This window comes from Solea solea, chromosome 19 (assembly GCF_958295425.1).
Source record: "Solea solea chromosome 19, fSolSol10.1, whole genome shotgun sequence".
NCBI lineage: Eukaryota > Metazoa > Chordata > Actinopteri > Pleuronectiformes > Soleidae > Solea > Solea solea.
This window is the reverse complement of record NC_081152.1, coordinates 2143506-2162062: the sequence shown is the minus strand read 5'-3', so window position 1 is coordinate 2162062 and position 18557 is coordinate 2143506. Positions and strand designations below refer to the sequence as shown.

At 41.2% G+C, this 18557-nt stretch overlaps 1 protein-coding gene across 1 annotated transcript in view; it reads left to right on the top strand.

Annotated features, from left to right (window-relative positions):
- The window catches only part of LOC131446167 (unconventional myosin-XVIIIb-like), a 44931-nt gene that overhangs the window by 23024 nt on the left and 3350 nt on the right, over positions 1-18557 (top strand). Inside the window, exons 30-41 of the mRNA XM_058617229.1 lie at positions 1053-1176; positions 2560-2760; positions 2852-2962; positions 4028-4132; positions 6521-6682; positions 6771-6884; positions 9428-9544; positions 9640-9723; positions 10417-10554; positions 10670-10855; positions 15226-15359; positions 16136-16177. Of these exons, the coding sequence (XP_058473212.1) occupies positions 1053-1176; positions 2560-2760; positions 2852-2962; positions 4028-4132; positions 6521-6682; positions 6771-6884; positions 9428-9544; positions 9640-9723; positions 10417-10554; positions 10670-10855; positions 15226-15359; positions 16136-16177 (1518 nt within the window). The remainder of the gene's footprint in view (positions 1-1052; positions 1177-2559; positions 2761-2851; positions 2963-4027; positions 4133-6520; positions 6683-6770; positions 6885-9427; positions 9545-9639; positions 9724-10416; positions 10555-10669; positions 10856-15225; positions 15360-16135; positions 16178-18557) is intronic.

The window sequence follows — 18557 nt, the reverse complement described above, 5'->3', positions numbered from 1 at the left end:
ACCCAAGAACAGGCGGGCGAAAGACTGTAGGCTGTTTATTCATGAATAGATTAACAGATGAGATGAACAATGCAGGAACCTGGAGGTGAAGGAGGAGATGTGATCCAGGCGTCACTGGCAGCATGCACGAGGAGAGGAGGTTCTGACTTAACAGGAGTTAACACAAGCAGAGTACAAGCGAATAACGAAGCACTAGAGAACCAAGATATCTTCAAGAGAGTCGTGACATTTACCACACAGAGGTCTGAGATGGAGAACCAGGAAATAAAGGGAGGTGTCTGATGAAGGGATTGGGAGCAGGTGAACTGATTGAATGCTGAGATGAATGCAGGAGAGAAATGTGTGTTGTGGGGTGGAGTGGCTCAGTGGTTAAGACCCTACCTTGTGTACCAAAGACATCATGGTCGCAAGTTCGATTCCACCCCTGGCTAATTGTACTTGATTCCATTGTAAGTCGCTTTGGATAAAAGCGTCTGCTAAATGACATGTAATGTAATGTAATGTTTCCCCTGCATTCATTTTGGGTGGCGCTTGTTTTATCTTCTACCAATACATTTTGTCCTCCACTCTCCCGCTCTCATGGCATTATCCTGTTTATGATGACAGGGATGCACACGACCTCTTTGGAGCTAAGCTTTGCTCTCGGAAATTTTATTTGCCCGGCCCAAGAGATTGTTTATTAGTCATATTATAGTCATGTAATAAACTGAAACTGAAATGTATATTACATTACATTATTAATACATTTAAACAAAGCAGAGACACAATGTGTGTGACTTTAAATATCAACTGTAAATCCTTGCTAAATAATAATAAGAAATAATAAACAAAACAACAGCTGAAATCATATCCGCTGGTAACTGGTGACTTCACCTGTGTAGCGCAACAGGATCATCGTGAGGTTGAGAGTTGAAACCCCAGCTGACACTTCAGCATCACAGTGCGAGTGCCTGGTCAAGATCCACCAGTTCTGTTGTGCTTTTCCTCTTCCATGTGCTGCCATATTTATTCCTGCTGCTTCTGCTGCTTCTCTCTTTGCTGTGTTTGTTCAGGTTTGACAGCGAGTTGACTCGGGCTCTGGAGGAAGCTGATAATGAGCGAGAGCAAAAGGACAAAGCCTTCCAGGAAAACGCTTCTCTGGGGTCTGAGATATACACTCTGCGCCGCAACCTGCAGGTTTGTTTGTATCGATCTGTATCCCCATGCGACACTAGGTATCGGTATCAGTCTGATACTGGTTGAAAACTGCTGGATTGGATAGTAGACGGATAAAAATTAGGGATAGCCGATAGTGGCTTTTTTACCGATATGCCGATATTTTCCAACACTTAAATTCAGATTCCAATATCAACCGATACCGACATATACAGGCTTTTTTCACACAAAACTAATTTTAGGTGACATCATGTATCTCCTGTTATCCTCAAAGCACTTACTCGCACGTTTTCCTGATACCGATGCAAACCGATATTACCATAATAGGCCGATATTATCGGACATCCCTAATAAAAATGTAAGATCCGATACAATCTAAAAATCCCATGCTTCACAATGGAGCTTCATGACTCTGGCTGTGGGTTGTGGGTTTGGTTCCTGGCTCCATAAGTCTACATGACAATGTGTCCTTGGGCAAGACACTTAAGCCCACGTTGCTCCTGACGGCTGTGGCAGCAGCGTGTGAACAGGTGTCAAAGATGTGTGATAGAAAATACGCTGCATATAGAATCAGCAAAGAATTTTAGCGGAGGCTTCTTATTTATTCTTCATGAGGGAGGAATATTTGTTACACTGTTGGATAATCAGGTCATTGGTGTTAAAAAACTGTAGTTTAAAAGTTGTAAAATGACTGTATTGGACTGACATCAGTATAGGTTGTGATATCGGTATTGGACATGAAAAAAGTGATATTGGGTGATCCTCTGTATTGATTCACTGATACCGCAATCCCATTGGAAACACATTTAACCTTGGGCTGAAATGGATTTTTCTCCTTGGTCAAAAGACTGCAAGGGGAGCAGGTTTTTAATCAGCTGCAGCAAGACCCCCCCGACTCACTCATTTCCTCATTTTTGGCAGCGATCTATAATTTGCAGTGCCATGCTACACCACAGTTATTTCATTTGACTGTTTTAGTGACTTCATGATCATTCATTCACTGTTGTTTTTGAATGAGGAACTCAAGTAAAGGACACTGAGCTCCATTGTGTTGTTAAAAATCACTTGAAATGAGAATGATTTAGCTGATTTAGTTTCACCTGGGCTTAAAAATGGCTAATCCCTGCTAATTTTAGTGTTAAAGAAGCTTGAAATATTGTTGTTCATCAATATTACTGATGACAGAATTTTTTTTTCTGTGTTTTATCCACACGGAAACACTTTGTCATTCGCTGTTGCTTATCTTCATTGTCGTCATCTTATTCTTCTTCTTGTGTATGGAGATTTTCTGTCTTTTCGGTTTGTTATTTATGAAAGAAAAGAGGATTTATTAGTTTGAGGCTGGTAAAATGTTTAGATACCACTAACACACTGTGTTGTGTGTGTGTGGGTGGGTGTGAGCAGGAGAGCCAGTCGGAGGTGTCTCGCCTGCAGAAGCAGAAGGAGGAGCTGTGCGCCCAGATCCGGGACCTCAGCCTGCCCGTGGATCTGGCCTCGGAGTCGCTCCCTGACCTCAAGAAACAGCTCAGACTCCTGGAGAGCCAGGCCAGTGAGAGGGCGGAGGAGATCACCCAGCTCTCCGCCAAGATACAGCAGCAGCACCAGGTGCCAAACACTGTCCACACACTCATCCAGACACATCACATTACATCACCCAGCACCGCCTTTCTCACCTCATTTCCCTCATCTCTGCTAGATCCACATGAGGTTTGAGGTGGAGATGGAGAGGATGAAGCAGATGCATCAGAAGGAGCTGGAAGACAAAGACGAGGAGTTAGAGGATGTGCACAAGTCGTCTCAGAGGCGGGTGGGTTCAGCATATCCAACCGTTCATAACTGATCTCAGCACAGGGCACTGGTGATAACCCAAAGTTAAGGTTCCTGTAACATTAACAACACATTTACAGTAGTTACTGTTAACAGTTCATTCTTATCAATGGTACTACACGATCTACCCCTTTAAATCTGTAACACCTAATATCTTTTTTTTTTGTGATCAAATTTTTATTTTATTTTCAGACAGAGAAAAGGCATTTGACCTAATATCATATTGATCTGAAAATCAGTTCCAAGAGTTAATTTCAAGCATGTAATTTAAACATTTAAAAATATACAGACCTAAATCCAGTGGCGGCTGGTGATAAAAAAGGTTCTGACATATGTGATATGTCATCGTTCTTCATAAAGTAGGAACCGAGGCGAGTATCGTCTTGTTTCAAACTAGTTTGACGTGCACAAATGTGCTGTAAAAAGCAGTTTGTGTACATGCTCTATAAAGACATGATGGACTCAGGGAGGATCTGCACGGAGAGAGCAGCTCCACGTCACCTGACGACCAAAAGCACATCGTTACCACAGGCGTCCGTGGCTTAGAGACTTATATATTATACACAGAATGTCATTAACCAACAGTGAACACAACCAGGTACACACACCATACACTGTGCGAGTAATCCTTTCAATTTCATCATTATTTTCAATTATATATGGTAAACACACGTTGCCAGGTTGGAAGATTTCTGCAGATTTGTTGGGGGACACAAAAACAACCCAACAACAATCTCCCACAACCCAAAACACACTGAAGCTGACAAAGCATTTGACACTGGAGTGTCTTTAGTCTCCTGGACAGAGTACAAAGTTTAAAATCACCAAACTGTGGTTGATTAGTTATGTTTGCAGGTCTGTTACTTTTACACTCTTCCACAGGTGCTGTGTTAATGCCTGTCATTATGCACAGAGCTGCAGGGAAGGTTTCCTGTCAGTGACAATGAAAACACATTCTACTGCTCGTTCATCTTTTGTTTTATTGTTGTTGATGTTGTTGTACGTGTGTGTGTGTGTGTGTGTGTGTGTGTGTGTGTGTGTGCAGCTGAGGCAGCTGGAGATGCAGTTAGAGCAGGAGTATGAAGAGAAGCAGATGGTGATTCATGAGAAGCACGACTTGGAGGGACTCATTGCGACTCTGTGCGACCAGGTACACACACACACACACACACACACACACACACACACACACACACACACACACACACACACACAGTTTGTTTGCAGAGCCTAAATAAAGCATTATCCCAAATCTTAGCTGTAACCATTTAACCACAATTCAAATTTATGCCCCTAACTTAACTTAACCAGTTCCTCAGAAAAGAGGTTGTGTCTCATTTAGGCCAGGTTTTGGTCTCCATGAGGACTACTGGTCCTTGCACAGTGTTCATACCAGAAAAGGTCCTGAAAGGCAACAAATTCAAGACAACAGACGCACACAAACCTCACTGCTGAAGCCGAGAATGACCACAGTCGTGTTAATTCCGTTATCTCGAGATCACAGAAAATACTTAATGCGTAACAAGGTAACGAGGCTCATTTTCTCGTCCGTCGACTTTACGTCATTAGCGACATTCTGTAAAAACAACCAAGAATCGACAGAAGAAAGTTCATTTGTAGTTCTAAACATATTTAGGGTGTTTTTGTCGATTCCACAAAGTTATTCCTCTCTCCTACAGCGTCCATTACAATTATATACACATGGTCAATTATGTAAATTAGGCGATGACATCATTTTGCGACTTTCCTGAGGAGTTGGCAACACTGCTCTGCCCTTCTGTCAGTTGTGTGTTCCTGTGAGATTTTCTGCTTGAATTCCTGTTTTTTTATTTTTGTTGAACGATTTGATTCCTCTGTCTGTTGAGTTTTCTGGTTTTGGCCTTTGGACTGAATAAACAGTTTTGAGAACTCTCTTCCCAAGACTCTGCATTTCTGAGTCCATTCTGTCAGAACGTGATCGATTGAAGATTTGGGTGGACCTCTGAGGATTTCCACATTTCAGAGTTAGCCCCCGGCACTCTTCAGTTTGGTCATGGCTGCTGTAGATCATTTCATTTGACTCTGAATCTTTTCTTTTCATTTCCTGTCTCATATTTGATTCACAATCTCTTTGATATATGGTAAACTGAAGTGGAAAGCTTCAAAGTGACTGTTTATATGTAGAGTGTGGAACCTCTATCGCCCCCTGAGTCGTAACCACAACACTCCGGTTCTGATTTGACCTGGTTTTTCTCCCCAAAAGACACAAACCTTAATCCTAATCCTAACTCCACACAACGAGAGAGAAAGAGAGTAACAGAAACAGTTGAGAGTTCTTATCATCTCATTACTTGTCCAGACTGCATCCAGGAGACTTAGAGCTGTGACGTGCAGAGGTGCTGACACAGGCAGATCGGTTGTTAAGGGAAGAACTGCTGGCATTTTAAAATACATCTGTGTGCAGCACGGTTCAAACGACACCTGAATACTGAGAAACACAGTCTTGTGGAGCTGATAGCGTTGTGTGAACTCTTTTGGCAATGTTGGAATGTAACAGACATTTGTTTAGATTTAAATTTTACACAATACAGCATGTTCTCCCCGTGTGTGCGTGGGTTTTCTCCGGGTTTCCACGGTATCCTCCCACACTCCCAAAACATGCAATATGGGGATTAGGTAAATTGGTCACTCTAAATTGACCATAGGTGTGAATGTGAGAGTGAATGGTTGTGTGTCTCTATGTGTGTGGCCCTGCGATGGACACACACATTATTAATCGATTACTAAATTTATCAACAAATTTATCGGTTTTTTAGCTTTTTTTCATGATTAAAACAAGATTTCTGATTGTTTAAGCTTCTTAAATGTGACTATTTTCTTCATTTCTTTGCTCTGGAGAACAAAGAAATCATTCAAAGTGAATCATTTTGGTTTGTGGACAAAACAAGACATTTGAGAACATCATCATTACCAGGTTTGACGAACACCAATCGACATTTTTTAAGGTTTTCTGATATTTTGTAGACCAAACGATTATTTGAGAAAATAATCGACAGATTAATAGATGATGGAAATAATTGTTAGTTGCAGCTCTAACCGGTTATGTTATGTGATATATCTTAATAAGCCCCCTGTCATTCAATCAATATACGATGGTTTATGTTAAACATATCTGAAAGGGACCCCCTCAGCCAAATAACACTAGTTATTATGTGATGAGTTTATAGGGCCCCTTAGGCCATATGTCTGACAGGCACCTCAATCAAATACTGAAGGTTTAAATGTTATTTTCCTTTTAACATCTGTGCCCAAAGTATCCCTTTAACCGGAGAATCTAAAATGACCCATAAGTGTGAGTTAGTAATGGTTGTTTGTCACGTGAGAGGCAGGTCAACTGTGCAGAGTTAGGGTCAGGTGATGGCTGATAAGAGCAAATAACAGATCATCACACTGCATCATGATAGAAAGCGATATCAAAAACCTAACACGGGATTTCCATAGATGTATAGATGGACGTGTGTTTCGTGCAGGAATTAGCGTGAGCTCTCTCATCCTGCAGGTGGGACACAGAGACTTTGACGTGGAGAAGAAACTGAGGCGAGACCTGAAGAGGACTCATGCTCTGCTCGCCGACGCCCAGCTGCTCCTTGCCACCGTTGACAGCTCGGGACGGAATGTGCCCAACGGCAGTAAGGAGCAGATAGAGCGCCTACACTGTCAGGTACACCCAAATAGTTTATACCACAGGTTCGCCGGCTCACTTTCTTTCCTGTAATAAACACCGGTGCACTCGCTCTGTCTCCAATTAGCTGGAGGAGAGTGAAGCGAGGCGTCTGGAGGCTGAGAGCATTCAGGAGGCCCTCTCCCAGGGGCTGGAGAACACTCAGATTGAACTGGAAAACATCTGCAAACAGAGGAGTGTGGTGAGTGAGGACGTGACCCATTTATCTCTGCCTCTCTTTCCCCCAAATTAAATAAAACATGAACATATTCAGTGTTACATTTTTATAGTGTACATGTATTCATAGCCTTGTAGGTTTATATTTTACAACAGAAATTTAGCTTTAGTCATAAATTAGCACGTAGAACAAAATGCCTCTGTATGCAGTTGGACAGACCTGTGACCAATGATCCAGATGACGTATGCAAAGGGACTGAAAACTCCTCGACAAATGTGCTTGTTGTAGTTTTGTAGGAGTGATGGCTATTTAGTAATGGCATCTAACGACTTCTGCTCCGACTAGATTCATACAAAAGCTGCTCAGAGGTTGCCTCTCTGTGGTTATTAAATTATATTATATTATATTATATTATATTATATTATATTATATCATATCACATCACATCACATCACATCATATTATATTATATTATATTATATTATATTATATTATATTATATTATATTATATTATATTATATTATATTATATTATATTATATTATATTATATCACATCACATCACATCACATCACATCACATCACATCATATTATATTAAGCCCACCCTGCACCTGGGGAAAAAAACACATTTGTTATTGGTTCCTTTTTTGGAGATTCTGAAATTGGCCAAAAAAGCAAATTTTCCAAATGAGGAAATGAGCTTTTAGCCAAATCTGTTAGATTTATATATTTATTTATTTATTTAAATTGGTCACTCTAAATTGACCGTGTGTGTGTGTGTGGGGGGGGGGGGGGGGGGGGGGGCCTGTGGCCCTGTGGCCCTGTGGCCCTATGATGGACTGGCAAACTGTCCGGGGTGTAACCCCGTCTATCACCCGATGTCAGCTGAGATTGGCACAGCACCCCCCCGGAGGATAAAGTGCTGGATAATGGATGGATTTATGGATGTCAAAGCCCATTAGACAGATGGTTGTACAGTGTGTGTCATCTTGAGGATTGATCTTCAGATTTTGAGGTAGCGTCAGGCTGCGTACATACATAACTTCATGGTACCTCTGTTCTCCCAAGTATTCAACCATCCATCCATTTTCTACCACTTTCTACCACTTTATCCTCCACATGAGGGTTACACGGAGCATGAGCCAATCCCAGCTGACATAGGAAAGGTGGTGTACTCAGTGGACAGGTCACCAGGCCATCGCCGGGCCAACACACAGAGACAAACAACCATTCACACCTATGATCAATCTAGACGCTCCGTACAGGAAACACAAACCAGAGTCGTTTCGCTGCAAGGCAACAATACTAGCCACTACTTGACCATGTGTCCCTGGGCTAAGAATATTCAAATACATTTACTTCCACTTAACTCATCACAGACTCCAAGGCCTACTGCAAGGAGTTGAACAGCGTTTATATAAATTCTACTGATTATATTGGAATTTTTTTTTTATAACATTTGAGATGAAACTAATAAATCTTGGGTAATGATGTTTGACTTTAATGCTTTTTGAAATCTCAGCTCCCCGAGGTGTATACTTTACTGGAATAGAGGAGACTGGGGTAAGTGGAGCCATCCCGTGTTGCTAGGAAACCATAGAAAAAGAGCAAATATTTAGGAGGAAGACATCATTTCACGTAGTCTGTGAAGGTAAGAGCCCCATGGGTAAAGTGGAAAGACATTAATGTCCAAAAAAAAGGTTTCACTCATGAAAGTGAGTTAAGTCAATCATAATCTTCACAAGAATTATGTTTAGACCAAAAATAGACTATTTTATTTGTTTTATTCATCAGTTGGGGGATCTATAAGACATGGAAGCACGGGGGCCGCACAAGTCAATATAGTAGCTCTGGAGTAAGTTGAGCCTGTAGCTTCTGAGTAGTTTAAATCAAGATTGTGAATTTTTCATGTTTAGGTGGACATCCTCATGCCCAGTGTATACAGTATATATATATATATGCTGCACAACAGGCAGCGGTTTAGTCAACACTGATGTTCCTGACAGATCTGCCAAGGATGTGAAAGATGGGAAGTCTGTTTCTGTTCAAGCAACAGCGACGGATACAGAAATACACAGAATGATAGAGTGACTTTATATTGACAGCAAAGACTAAGCACCTAGCATAGGCAAGGTTTTCTTATTTATTTATTTTATATAAATCATTTTTATTGGAGATCATAACACACACAGCAATTATAAAAGTAGGGCTACTTGTTAAATTGTGTTTAATAAGTAAAGACACGGCTGTTATTTCATACAGTGTGTGTGTGTGTGTGTGTGTATATATATATATTTTATTTTATATTTTACTATAGAATAGTGTTACTCAGGGAGGGTGGGAGGGAGAGAGGAGGAAGGGGAGGAGCCCACAGTGTATGCAGATATATTAGTGAGTAACGCAACTACAATTGATGATCCTGAATATGAAAAACCTACTTCGGTCTCCCCAAATGGATGTAGACAACCATCTCAACAACTTTTTATGTTTGGTCAAACTGAAGTTGTGAAAGTGATGGATTTATATCTTCATCATGTGTGTGTGTGTGTGTGTGTGTGTGCTCAGGTGGATGAGCAGTTAGCCCTACTGCAGCATGAGAAGGTGGACCTGCTGAAGAGGCTGGAGGAGGACCAGGAGGACCTCAATGAACTCATGAAGAAGCACAAAGCGCTCATTGCACAGGTTGCGCATCAGGACAACATTCACAGTGTGTGTCTCTGCTTGTGTCAATCACTGATTGATCTCTCTCTCTCTCTCACACTCTTATTTCTCATTAGTCCTCCAATGACATCTCTCAGATCAGAGAGCTACAAGCCGAACTGGAGGAGATGAAGAAACATAGACACTCTCTGCAGGAAGAGGTTTGTCGGACAGTTACAAAGAAAATGCAATGGTTTAGTGATTAAATCTCCTGTTGGACCAGGATAATATCAGATCGTCATGGATGTCTCTTAGTCATGTAAAGGGATTGTATAAGCAATGTTGTCCCTTGAAGATCAGAATCACTGTGACTGGCTATTTCACTCCAGCCAGTTGGACGACGAGAAGCAATGACTTTATACTTGTACCACAAGCAAAACACCAATAGTTGAGAACAGCAGGGTCATTTTCACCTTGAAGCCACTAGACTATCATGAGTCGATCAGTCTGAGTGATGACTGAGTGACAAAATACACAAATGATACAGTTTCCACTGAATCAGACTCTCGGGTTAGTTCCCCAGATTGCTGCCACCTGCTGGTAAGTAAAGTCATGTAGCGTGTCAGCAGCGTAGGCCAATGCAACCTTTTTCTTCACCATGAGGGGGCGTGTCTTAGGCTCATAATCAGAAAACTTTATTGTCCATCCTCACAAAACATTTTCTTTGAACGTGTGCCACACACATAAAACTGTCAAATGGCATAAAAACCAGCATAAAAGTGGCCTATAGTGCAACAGGGTTCGTTTGTGGGGCATGAGGGCTTAAGCCAAGCTTCAGGTGGAGAACTGACATTCTGTTTGTGGCTCACTTCTCTCTCTCTCTCTCTCTCTCTCTTCACCTTGTCATACAACAGCTCCAGCAGTCGGTGTCAAGGGTGCAGTTCCTGGAGTCCTCCACTGTGGGGCGTAGCATTGTCAGTAAACAAGAGGCACGTGTCTGTGACCTGGAAAATAAACTGGAGTTTCAGAGAGGCCAGGTCAAGAGGTTTGAGGTGAGGGAATTTGATAATTATGGCTTTTGCAGAGAATAACAAATTGTATCGCGCTCTGTTCTCCTGCGCGGCCTCGTCTCAAGCTTTCCCCACTTCTGCGATGTGTGTCGCGCAGGTGCTGGTGTTGCGTTTAAGGGACAGCGTGGTTCGTCTGGGAGAGGAGCTGGAGCAGAGCGCCCAGGCTGAGGCTCGGGAGAGAGAGAACGCTCGCTACTACCTGCAGCGCCTGCAGGACATGAGGCTGGAGATGGATGAGCTGACCCAGAGAGAGCAAGACAGCAGCCGCAGACGCATGGAGATGGTAAATCACACACACAAACCACTGCTCTGCTCACAACAGTGTCCTTCACTCTGTCCTTCACACGTACCATATGGACAACAGGTATTTGGCCACACATATTGGAAGTCTAAGTCATGAACCTGGACAATCTTAGAACATCATACCAAGACATTTTGGACAATGCTGTGCTTCCAACAGTTTGAGGAATGCCCTTCTCTATTCCAACATGACTGTGCCCCAGTGCACAAAGCAAGCACTATAATAAAGACATGGTTTGATGAGTTTGGTGTGGAAGAACTCGAGCCAGGCCTTCTCTTCCAACACCAGTGCCTGACCTCATAAATGCTCCACACAAATTCTGATAGAAACGCTTCAGAATCTTGAGAAAAGTAGCTGGAAGCTGTTATAGCTGCCAAAGTGGGACCAACTCCATATTAAATGACTGTATACTTCATTACAGTCCATGTTGGTGTAATGGTCAGGTGTGCAAATACTTTTGTCCATATATACTTTTGTGTATATATATATATATATATATATATATATATATATATCCCATTTCTAGAAAATATTGGATGCTTTCTCTAAATGCATTTTAAATCAAGCGGCTGTGTGGAGGAGATCAGACCATTTGTGAGGGAGTCCATCGAGGAGGGAATTGCAATAATCTAGACGGGGGTTTGGGACGAGACTATGAATAAGAATAGAAGTGATGTGGGGGGTGAGGGGGTGACAGAGACGATTAATGTTACATAGATGGAAATAAGCAGACGGGGTAATATTGTTGATGTGAGAGTGGAATGATAATGAGCTATCAAGGATGACACTAAGACTGTTAACCTGGGGGGGGGGGGGAAACTGGGGAGCTGTCAACTGAATAATGCAGTTTTGGTTCCAATGAGGAGGATTTCAGTTTTGTCATTGATGAGTTTAAGGAAGTTCGGAATTGTTTAGACAGAATTATTTCAGACAGGTGATGGTGAAGGTGCAGTGGAAATGGAATGTTGAATTTACTGAAAATATTGCCAAGGGGAAAAAGGTAGGTGATGAGAGGAAGAGGGCCCAGGACTGAGCCCTGGGGCACCCCCGATGTGACGGGATTAGAGGTGGGATCTGAAAGACTGATGAACTGAGATATATGAGTGGAACCAGTCAAGGGCGATGTGAGAGATGCCAAAGTCTGTGGAGATAATTGCAGGAACAGAACAGTTAATCTTCGGCAAAACACAATCACTAACGCTGCTAAATATAAACCTCAAATGGCATTATTTATTTGTGTGCTGTGAGAAAAATACGACTCTTCCTCCAGGCTATGATTAAAACTACGCGGTACTTCCACAACAGTCACTTTTACTGCAGTTCTCATTAGCACAAACAACATATGGTGTCAATGCAAAAACATCACTTTCACTACTGATCACATTTCCTTTTATCATGGTAGCATTAGCAGCAGGAGGAGGTTGGATCGTAAACACACAAGTAGACTTCTTTTCTTTAATATGGTTATAGTTCTGATACGTGTTAAAGGGATAGTTCGTTTTTTTTAAAGCTGTGGTTCCATGAGGCATTGTGTCGATAAGCTTCTGCAGTGCTTCTGCAGTGCTTCTGCAGTGCAGTGTTATTTACGTCCAGTGTTGCATTAATTTTTCACCAAGATCTCGTATTGATGACGGGAGAGTCGGACCACTGCGCACAGCTTTCTCAATCCATGTGTGAAAATGATGTCTCATGCTCCCTGATCCACTCTTGAGCCTGATGAATCCTGGCATTGTCATCTTGGAATATGTCCGTACCATCGGGGAAGAAAAAAAACCATTGATGGAATAATCTGGTCATCCAGTATATTCAGGTAGTCAGCTGACCTCACACCTGACCCACTGCAGCAAACCCAGATCCTAGCACTGCTCCCACAGGCTTGTACAGTAGACTGGTGCATCACTTCATCTGCCTCTCTTCTCTGAAGACTTTTGTTTTGGCCAGGCAGCGTCGTACGACTGGTTATTGTGTAAGTCCACTGTCACACTCTCTACTTGTGAAGCATTATATGGCATTAGCTGCAGCCACAAAAGAGACTGTATGTCTATAATTCAACGATTATCAGTAAACAGCACCAAAGGTTTATGAGGATAACCAAAGTGCAATAGCGCTAGTAAATAATCTGTAAAGCATGTTGACATAAAGTATCATCCCGTAAATTCAACTGTGAACGATGGAAAAATAAGTTTGGATTATTGCCCAACAAACCAAATGGTAGCAGATTTACCATCGGGGGATGGTAGCTCAGTGGTAGAGTGAGTCGTCTTTCAACTCAAAGGTTGTGGTTTGATTCCCAGCTCCGCTAGTCTACACGCCGATGTGTCCTTAACACCACGTTGCTCCTGACGGCTGTGCCTGCAGTGTGAAAGATGAGTGATTTGTTTTGACATAATGAGAGAAGCACTCTCAAACTGTGATAAAGAAAAGATGAAACCTTTGTTTTTGTTGTTGCACAGGGAGATTTGCAGTCAGGTTATGTGTAGGAGCATTTGTCCACATTTAGAGACTGCCTCCTCAACTGACCTCATCAGCACTCATACATTCATTTATTAATGTATTTGCAGCTACCTCCACAATATCAACATTTCTAATAGTTAAAACTCTTTTTCAAAGGGAGGAGAACTTCTCAGAACACTCTCTTGTGTCTTTCCCTCTCTCTCTCTCTGTGTCAAACACATGGTGCAAAACTGACCTCCATTTCTGGTACATCGGGATGCTGGAAGAATCTCTCACTGCTGATTGGCTTATCGTGAACACAAGTTCAAATACTTTTCTACATCTCCTCCTGGGTGTGACCGATGTGACGTTTGTGTCTGCTCTTGTTCACGTTGCCTTTGTGTGTAATGAAGAAGGAAGATGCCGTGTTCTCGCTCAGTGCACACTTCTGTTGTGACCTCTGAGCTGAGGACAAAAGACGGAGCTTCAATAATTATTCACTTATTAGCACAAAGTAACACACACACACACACACACATGTGGATGCCCTTTAACAACCTACCAACCGACAACGTGCGCACACACACACTGCACAGTCCACCTCGACCCACCTCCCCCACGTTCTTAACATCATCTCTCTCTCATCCTGCTTTCTCTCACTCTGACTGTGATTAATCCTCATTGTCTCCTCAAGGTTATGGGCACAGACACACACACACACACACACATGCTTACAGTGTGTGTCACTATGACAACCACCGCTCCCTCACCCGTCTCCTCAAAGCCTTAACCAACAACTTTGAAAGCCTAGAAGCTGAAGTGTGTGTTTGTAATAGACTGCGAGGACACGTTTTGCATCAAAACCGTTCTGTGAGGACATTTTGACCTTGTGAGGACATTTTGGATGGTCCTTGCAAATTTAAAGAGCTTTTTGAGAGTTTGTTTTTGTAGCTTATGGTTAAAAGAACTAGAACATAATGCATTATTTGACCTCAGTTTGTGTATGCTCCAGGTGTTACCTGTGTTGTGGGGACCTAAATCTGTCTACACAGTCACATTATGGGGACTTGATTTGAGTCCCCATAAGGAAGACAATGTGACTGTGGAGACAGATTAAATTAAAGGTGAAGACATGTATTTCTGGGATGAGGTTAGGGTTAGACCAGAGTCAGTCTCCAGGAAATGAATGTAATATAGCTGAAACGATTAATCGATGGATCGATTATTAATCGATTACTAAATTATTCGACAACTATTTGATCATCGAATAATCGTTTTTTTCATGATTAAAACAATATTTCCGATTGTTTAAGCTTCTTAAATGTGAGTATTTTCTTCATTTCTTTGCTCTGGATAACAAAGAAATCATTAAAAGTCAATGATTTTGGTTTGTGGACAAAACAAGACATTTGAGAACATCATCATTTCAAAGTTTGACGAACACCGATCAACATTTTTTAAGGTTTTCTGATATTCTGAACACCAAACGATTAATCGAGGAAATAATCGACAGATTAATCGATTATGAAAATATTCGTTAGTTGCAGCTCTAGAATGTAAGTCACTGTAATGTGCTGGAAACCAGACTCTGTGTGTGTGTGTGTGTGTACATGAGAAGATGCTCAAGAGACAAGATGAATGAATAAACCACTGCATTCTCCCAGTGTCACTGTGCGTCTGTCACAATTCCCCTCTAAATGACTGGGGCAGAGTTGGCACAAACATCAGCACCACAGGCTGTTTCACAAGACACCGGACGGTCAGTGTTTGACTGATGAGGTAATATTTGTGAGCGAGCGTGCGTGGGGGTAATTGCTGTGGAGGATTGGGCCTCGGGGTCCTTACGCGTGTTGTCGGGGGGAATGAAAATGCCCACGTGAAGGTGACTGGGTTTGACGTCGTACGACGTTTGTTTACAGGAAATGCAGGTGGAGGAGCTGACTGCTGTCAGGCAGACACTACAGGCCGACCTCGAGACGTCCATCCGCCGCATCGTGGATCTGCAGGCTGCCCTGGAGGAGGTGGAGTCGAGCGACGAGAGTGACAGTGAAAGGTATTTGACAGTCAACCTTTACTGAAACACTGCACTCAAGCACAGATTGGAGGGTGTTGAACTTGACTGAGTCGTTTCTTTTCACGACAGTTTATTTCTAGTCCACCATATGATCTGTTATACTTCATGACTCATCTATCTTAAAGATTTACACAACACAATGAAGACCTTAGGAGTAAGAACTTTGTGGAAGTGTGATGGTTCAGGTTTTCTCAATTGTGGTTCTTTGAGCTACTGACATAGAGTCGGCTCTGCCTGAGCTGTGACACAAAGAAACGCTGATTTTAGTCACTATGAATGTCCTCTATGGACGAAATGAGACATTTTACATCACAGCACACAGGAGCGGATGATCCACTGCTGCTGCCATGAATAATAATAATAATAATATGAAATCCTTATTTAGCATTTATCTAATAACATACTGAACAAACATGGCAGCAGCAGACCAGCAGCTCCGGTGTCAGTGAAGTGAAAATTGGGATTTTTCTCTAAGGACTTGGTGCAGAGGAGGGAAAAAACTTCAGCTTCCTGTCAAAAATACTGATCTAGATGTATTATTTATTAGTTGAGCCTTTGTTAACTGGTAGAATTCTTCCAGACTTGCATTTCATTGTCAACTTTAGCACCTCATACATTCACAGTTAATAAAACCTGAATTGTCACTTTACTCAAGCATGAAGTATTTTAACAGTGTCATTTAAGCACTTTTACTGAAGTCAAGGCTCTGACCACCACTGAAACTCCATCTTTAACCACTGTGCCCTTCACTCCAGCGTTCACACGGCTGTGGATTCCCTCACTCGAAAGAAAGACCTGTAAGAACCACATGGATGTGTGTGTGTGTGTGTGTGATCCTGATAGTATTACACTGTATTGGTGTGGAAGCATCATCATAGAACTCAAATGGCATCATTACACATCACAGCAGAGTAACGCTTACTAAAAAATGAAGGAAAACCATTTTTTTGGTGGATTTTTTTATAGTTTTTGTTGCTCTTTTTGGGGGTTGCTCATTATTTCCATCACTAATCATAATGTTGTACTTTTCCTGAGATGTGGCAACAAAGTATTTCAGGATCATCAGATGATCAGACTTGCTTTATTCTGATGAATCACTTTCCCCTCACTCTAATGCTGATATTACTCCTTATATAGGAAGAGTGTGTGGCCTATATTTGATGTAATGAATATTACAGTCAACATTCAGGCCCATGATTTCATCCTGGAAGCAGATTATTCTGGATGATTCAAGGTTTTTTAACTCGTCCTTAATAAAATGGATGTTGCTGAGAAAAATCACCACATAAACAAAAGGATATTATTTATAAATCATTGTACGTGTGTATGTGTCAAATCAAACTGGAGGTTTTGGCCATGATTTGCAGCAAATTTAAAAAGTTCAATTTAATATTTATTTTCAATGACACTTATTATTCACTTTATTAAGCAAATAAATAAACACTAGATTGTAAAGGAAACATAGTTTAAAATGAAAGTTTTTTTTATGGTTCATATGTCAGAGGACAAAGAAAAACAAACAGGAAGGAGACGGCTTCAGCATTAACTGCATTAATGCGTCTCCAAACTTTTACACAGTAGTGGTGAGCAGTTTTGAGGAATCCATAATCTGTGTAAAGTTGATTATCTATGAATCCGTAAACACATATAATTATTTATGTTGCTCATGTTTGAGTCACTGTGCATTTGGTTTTGAAATCAATGAAATTAAACATTTATTATTTAAGATGGGATTAGATAGTCACAAGTGGTGCCTGACACTGGGATTAGTTATCATAAATACACACATCATGTTGGTGGATTAAAATGAGTTAAAATACTTAAAAAAAATACAAAAAATGGTTTTAAATTTGATAAAATTATTTTTTTTGAGTTAAAACAAGTAATAATGTCAAGAGATTAAAAAGAAAACTGGTTGATAGGATTAAATCAATGATTAATGCTTAACTCTATCGGCCATTGACTGGAATAAAAATAAAGGAGGATCATAAAGTGGAATCCAGTTCTACTTTGGGTTAGAATGAATCATTTTCAAGTGGGGATTCTTGCACAGTCACTTAGAACATGCACAAAAAGAAATTGTGATGTCGTATATCATAGAACTGGCTGCTTCATGTACAGAAAATGTGTTAAGCTTTAATTAGAATTAGAATGAATTAGGTCCCAATCTTTGGTCCTTTTTAAAAAAAAACGTTGGTGCCATATAACACTGGTCTCTCAGTATGAGGTTTAATGCACACAGCTCTAACTGCTAGAGCACAGAGTTCAAGTAAGAACTGTTTAGTAAAAAGAATGATTATAGATTAATATAGATTAGATTATTATTATTATTATAGATCCCAGTTTCTCATTCAAAGAAGGTGAACAGTCTCTCTGATCATCTGACTGCACATTTCTGACCTGATCTCCAGATGTCAGCCATAAACTTAGTGGCTGAAATGTTGTGAAAGTGGCTGTTATTGAACGTGATGTCTGCATGGCTGCTTATAGTCCACTGCCACTCGTATAACTTGGTGTCATCATTTGCATCTTTCCTGCTTTTCCATCAGCAGTTGAACACGTGATTGAAGACTTAATCCAAACAATTTAACGTATATAAACATGTCTCTAAATCCTACTGTATACAGATGGAAGATATATGTCGACTGTTCCATGCAAAAATATGACACAATGCTGCCATATTGTGCTGCTATCAGTGGAGGAAAAAATCGTACAGAGGTCATTCTTGAAGATTCACCTCGTTTTTTAAGCAGCAAATATCAAATATAAACCAAACGGATCTGAAACATGAACACTTGAAGACACTTTGGACACAACTTGGCGAGTTTTATCACTTGCAGCCATACTTTGCATGACGAGCAGCTAATTTGACAATCATAGCTCGTATAGAGACCACACCAGGATTTCCCGCACTGATGCCAACTACAGGCATTTGGTCCCACCTGTGGAGCGTCTGCTCGTCATTTCAAAGCATCGCTGGAAGCAGTTCTCATTCGCACGGAGCTCCCGAAGTAAACGGTGAAACTTGCCAAGTTGTGTCCTCATCATGTGATGGAGGTTTCTTCTCTGCAGATGTTTCCATGACAGAGAGTGCAGCAATGAAACAAACATCATTGTCTGAGATAAAAGCATATATTTCTTAAATATCATAGACTTATTTGGCGAGTCTGTTTTTCC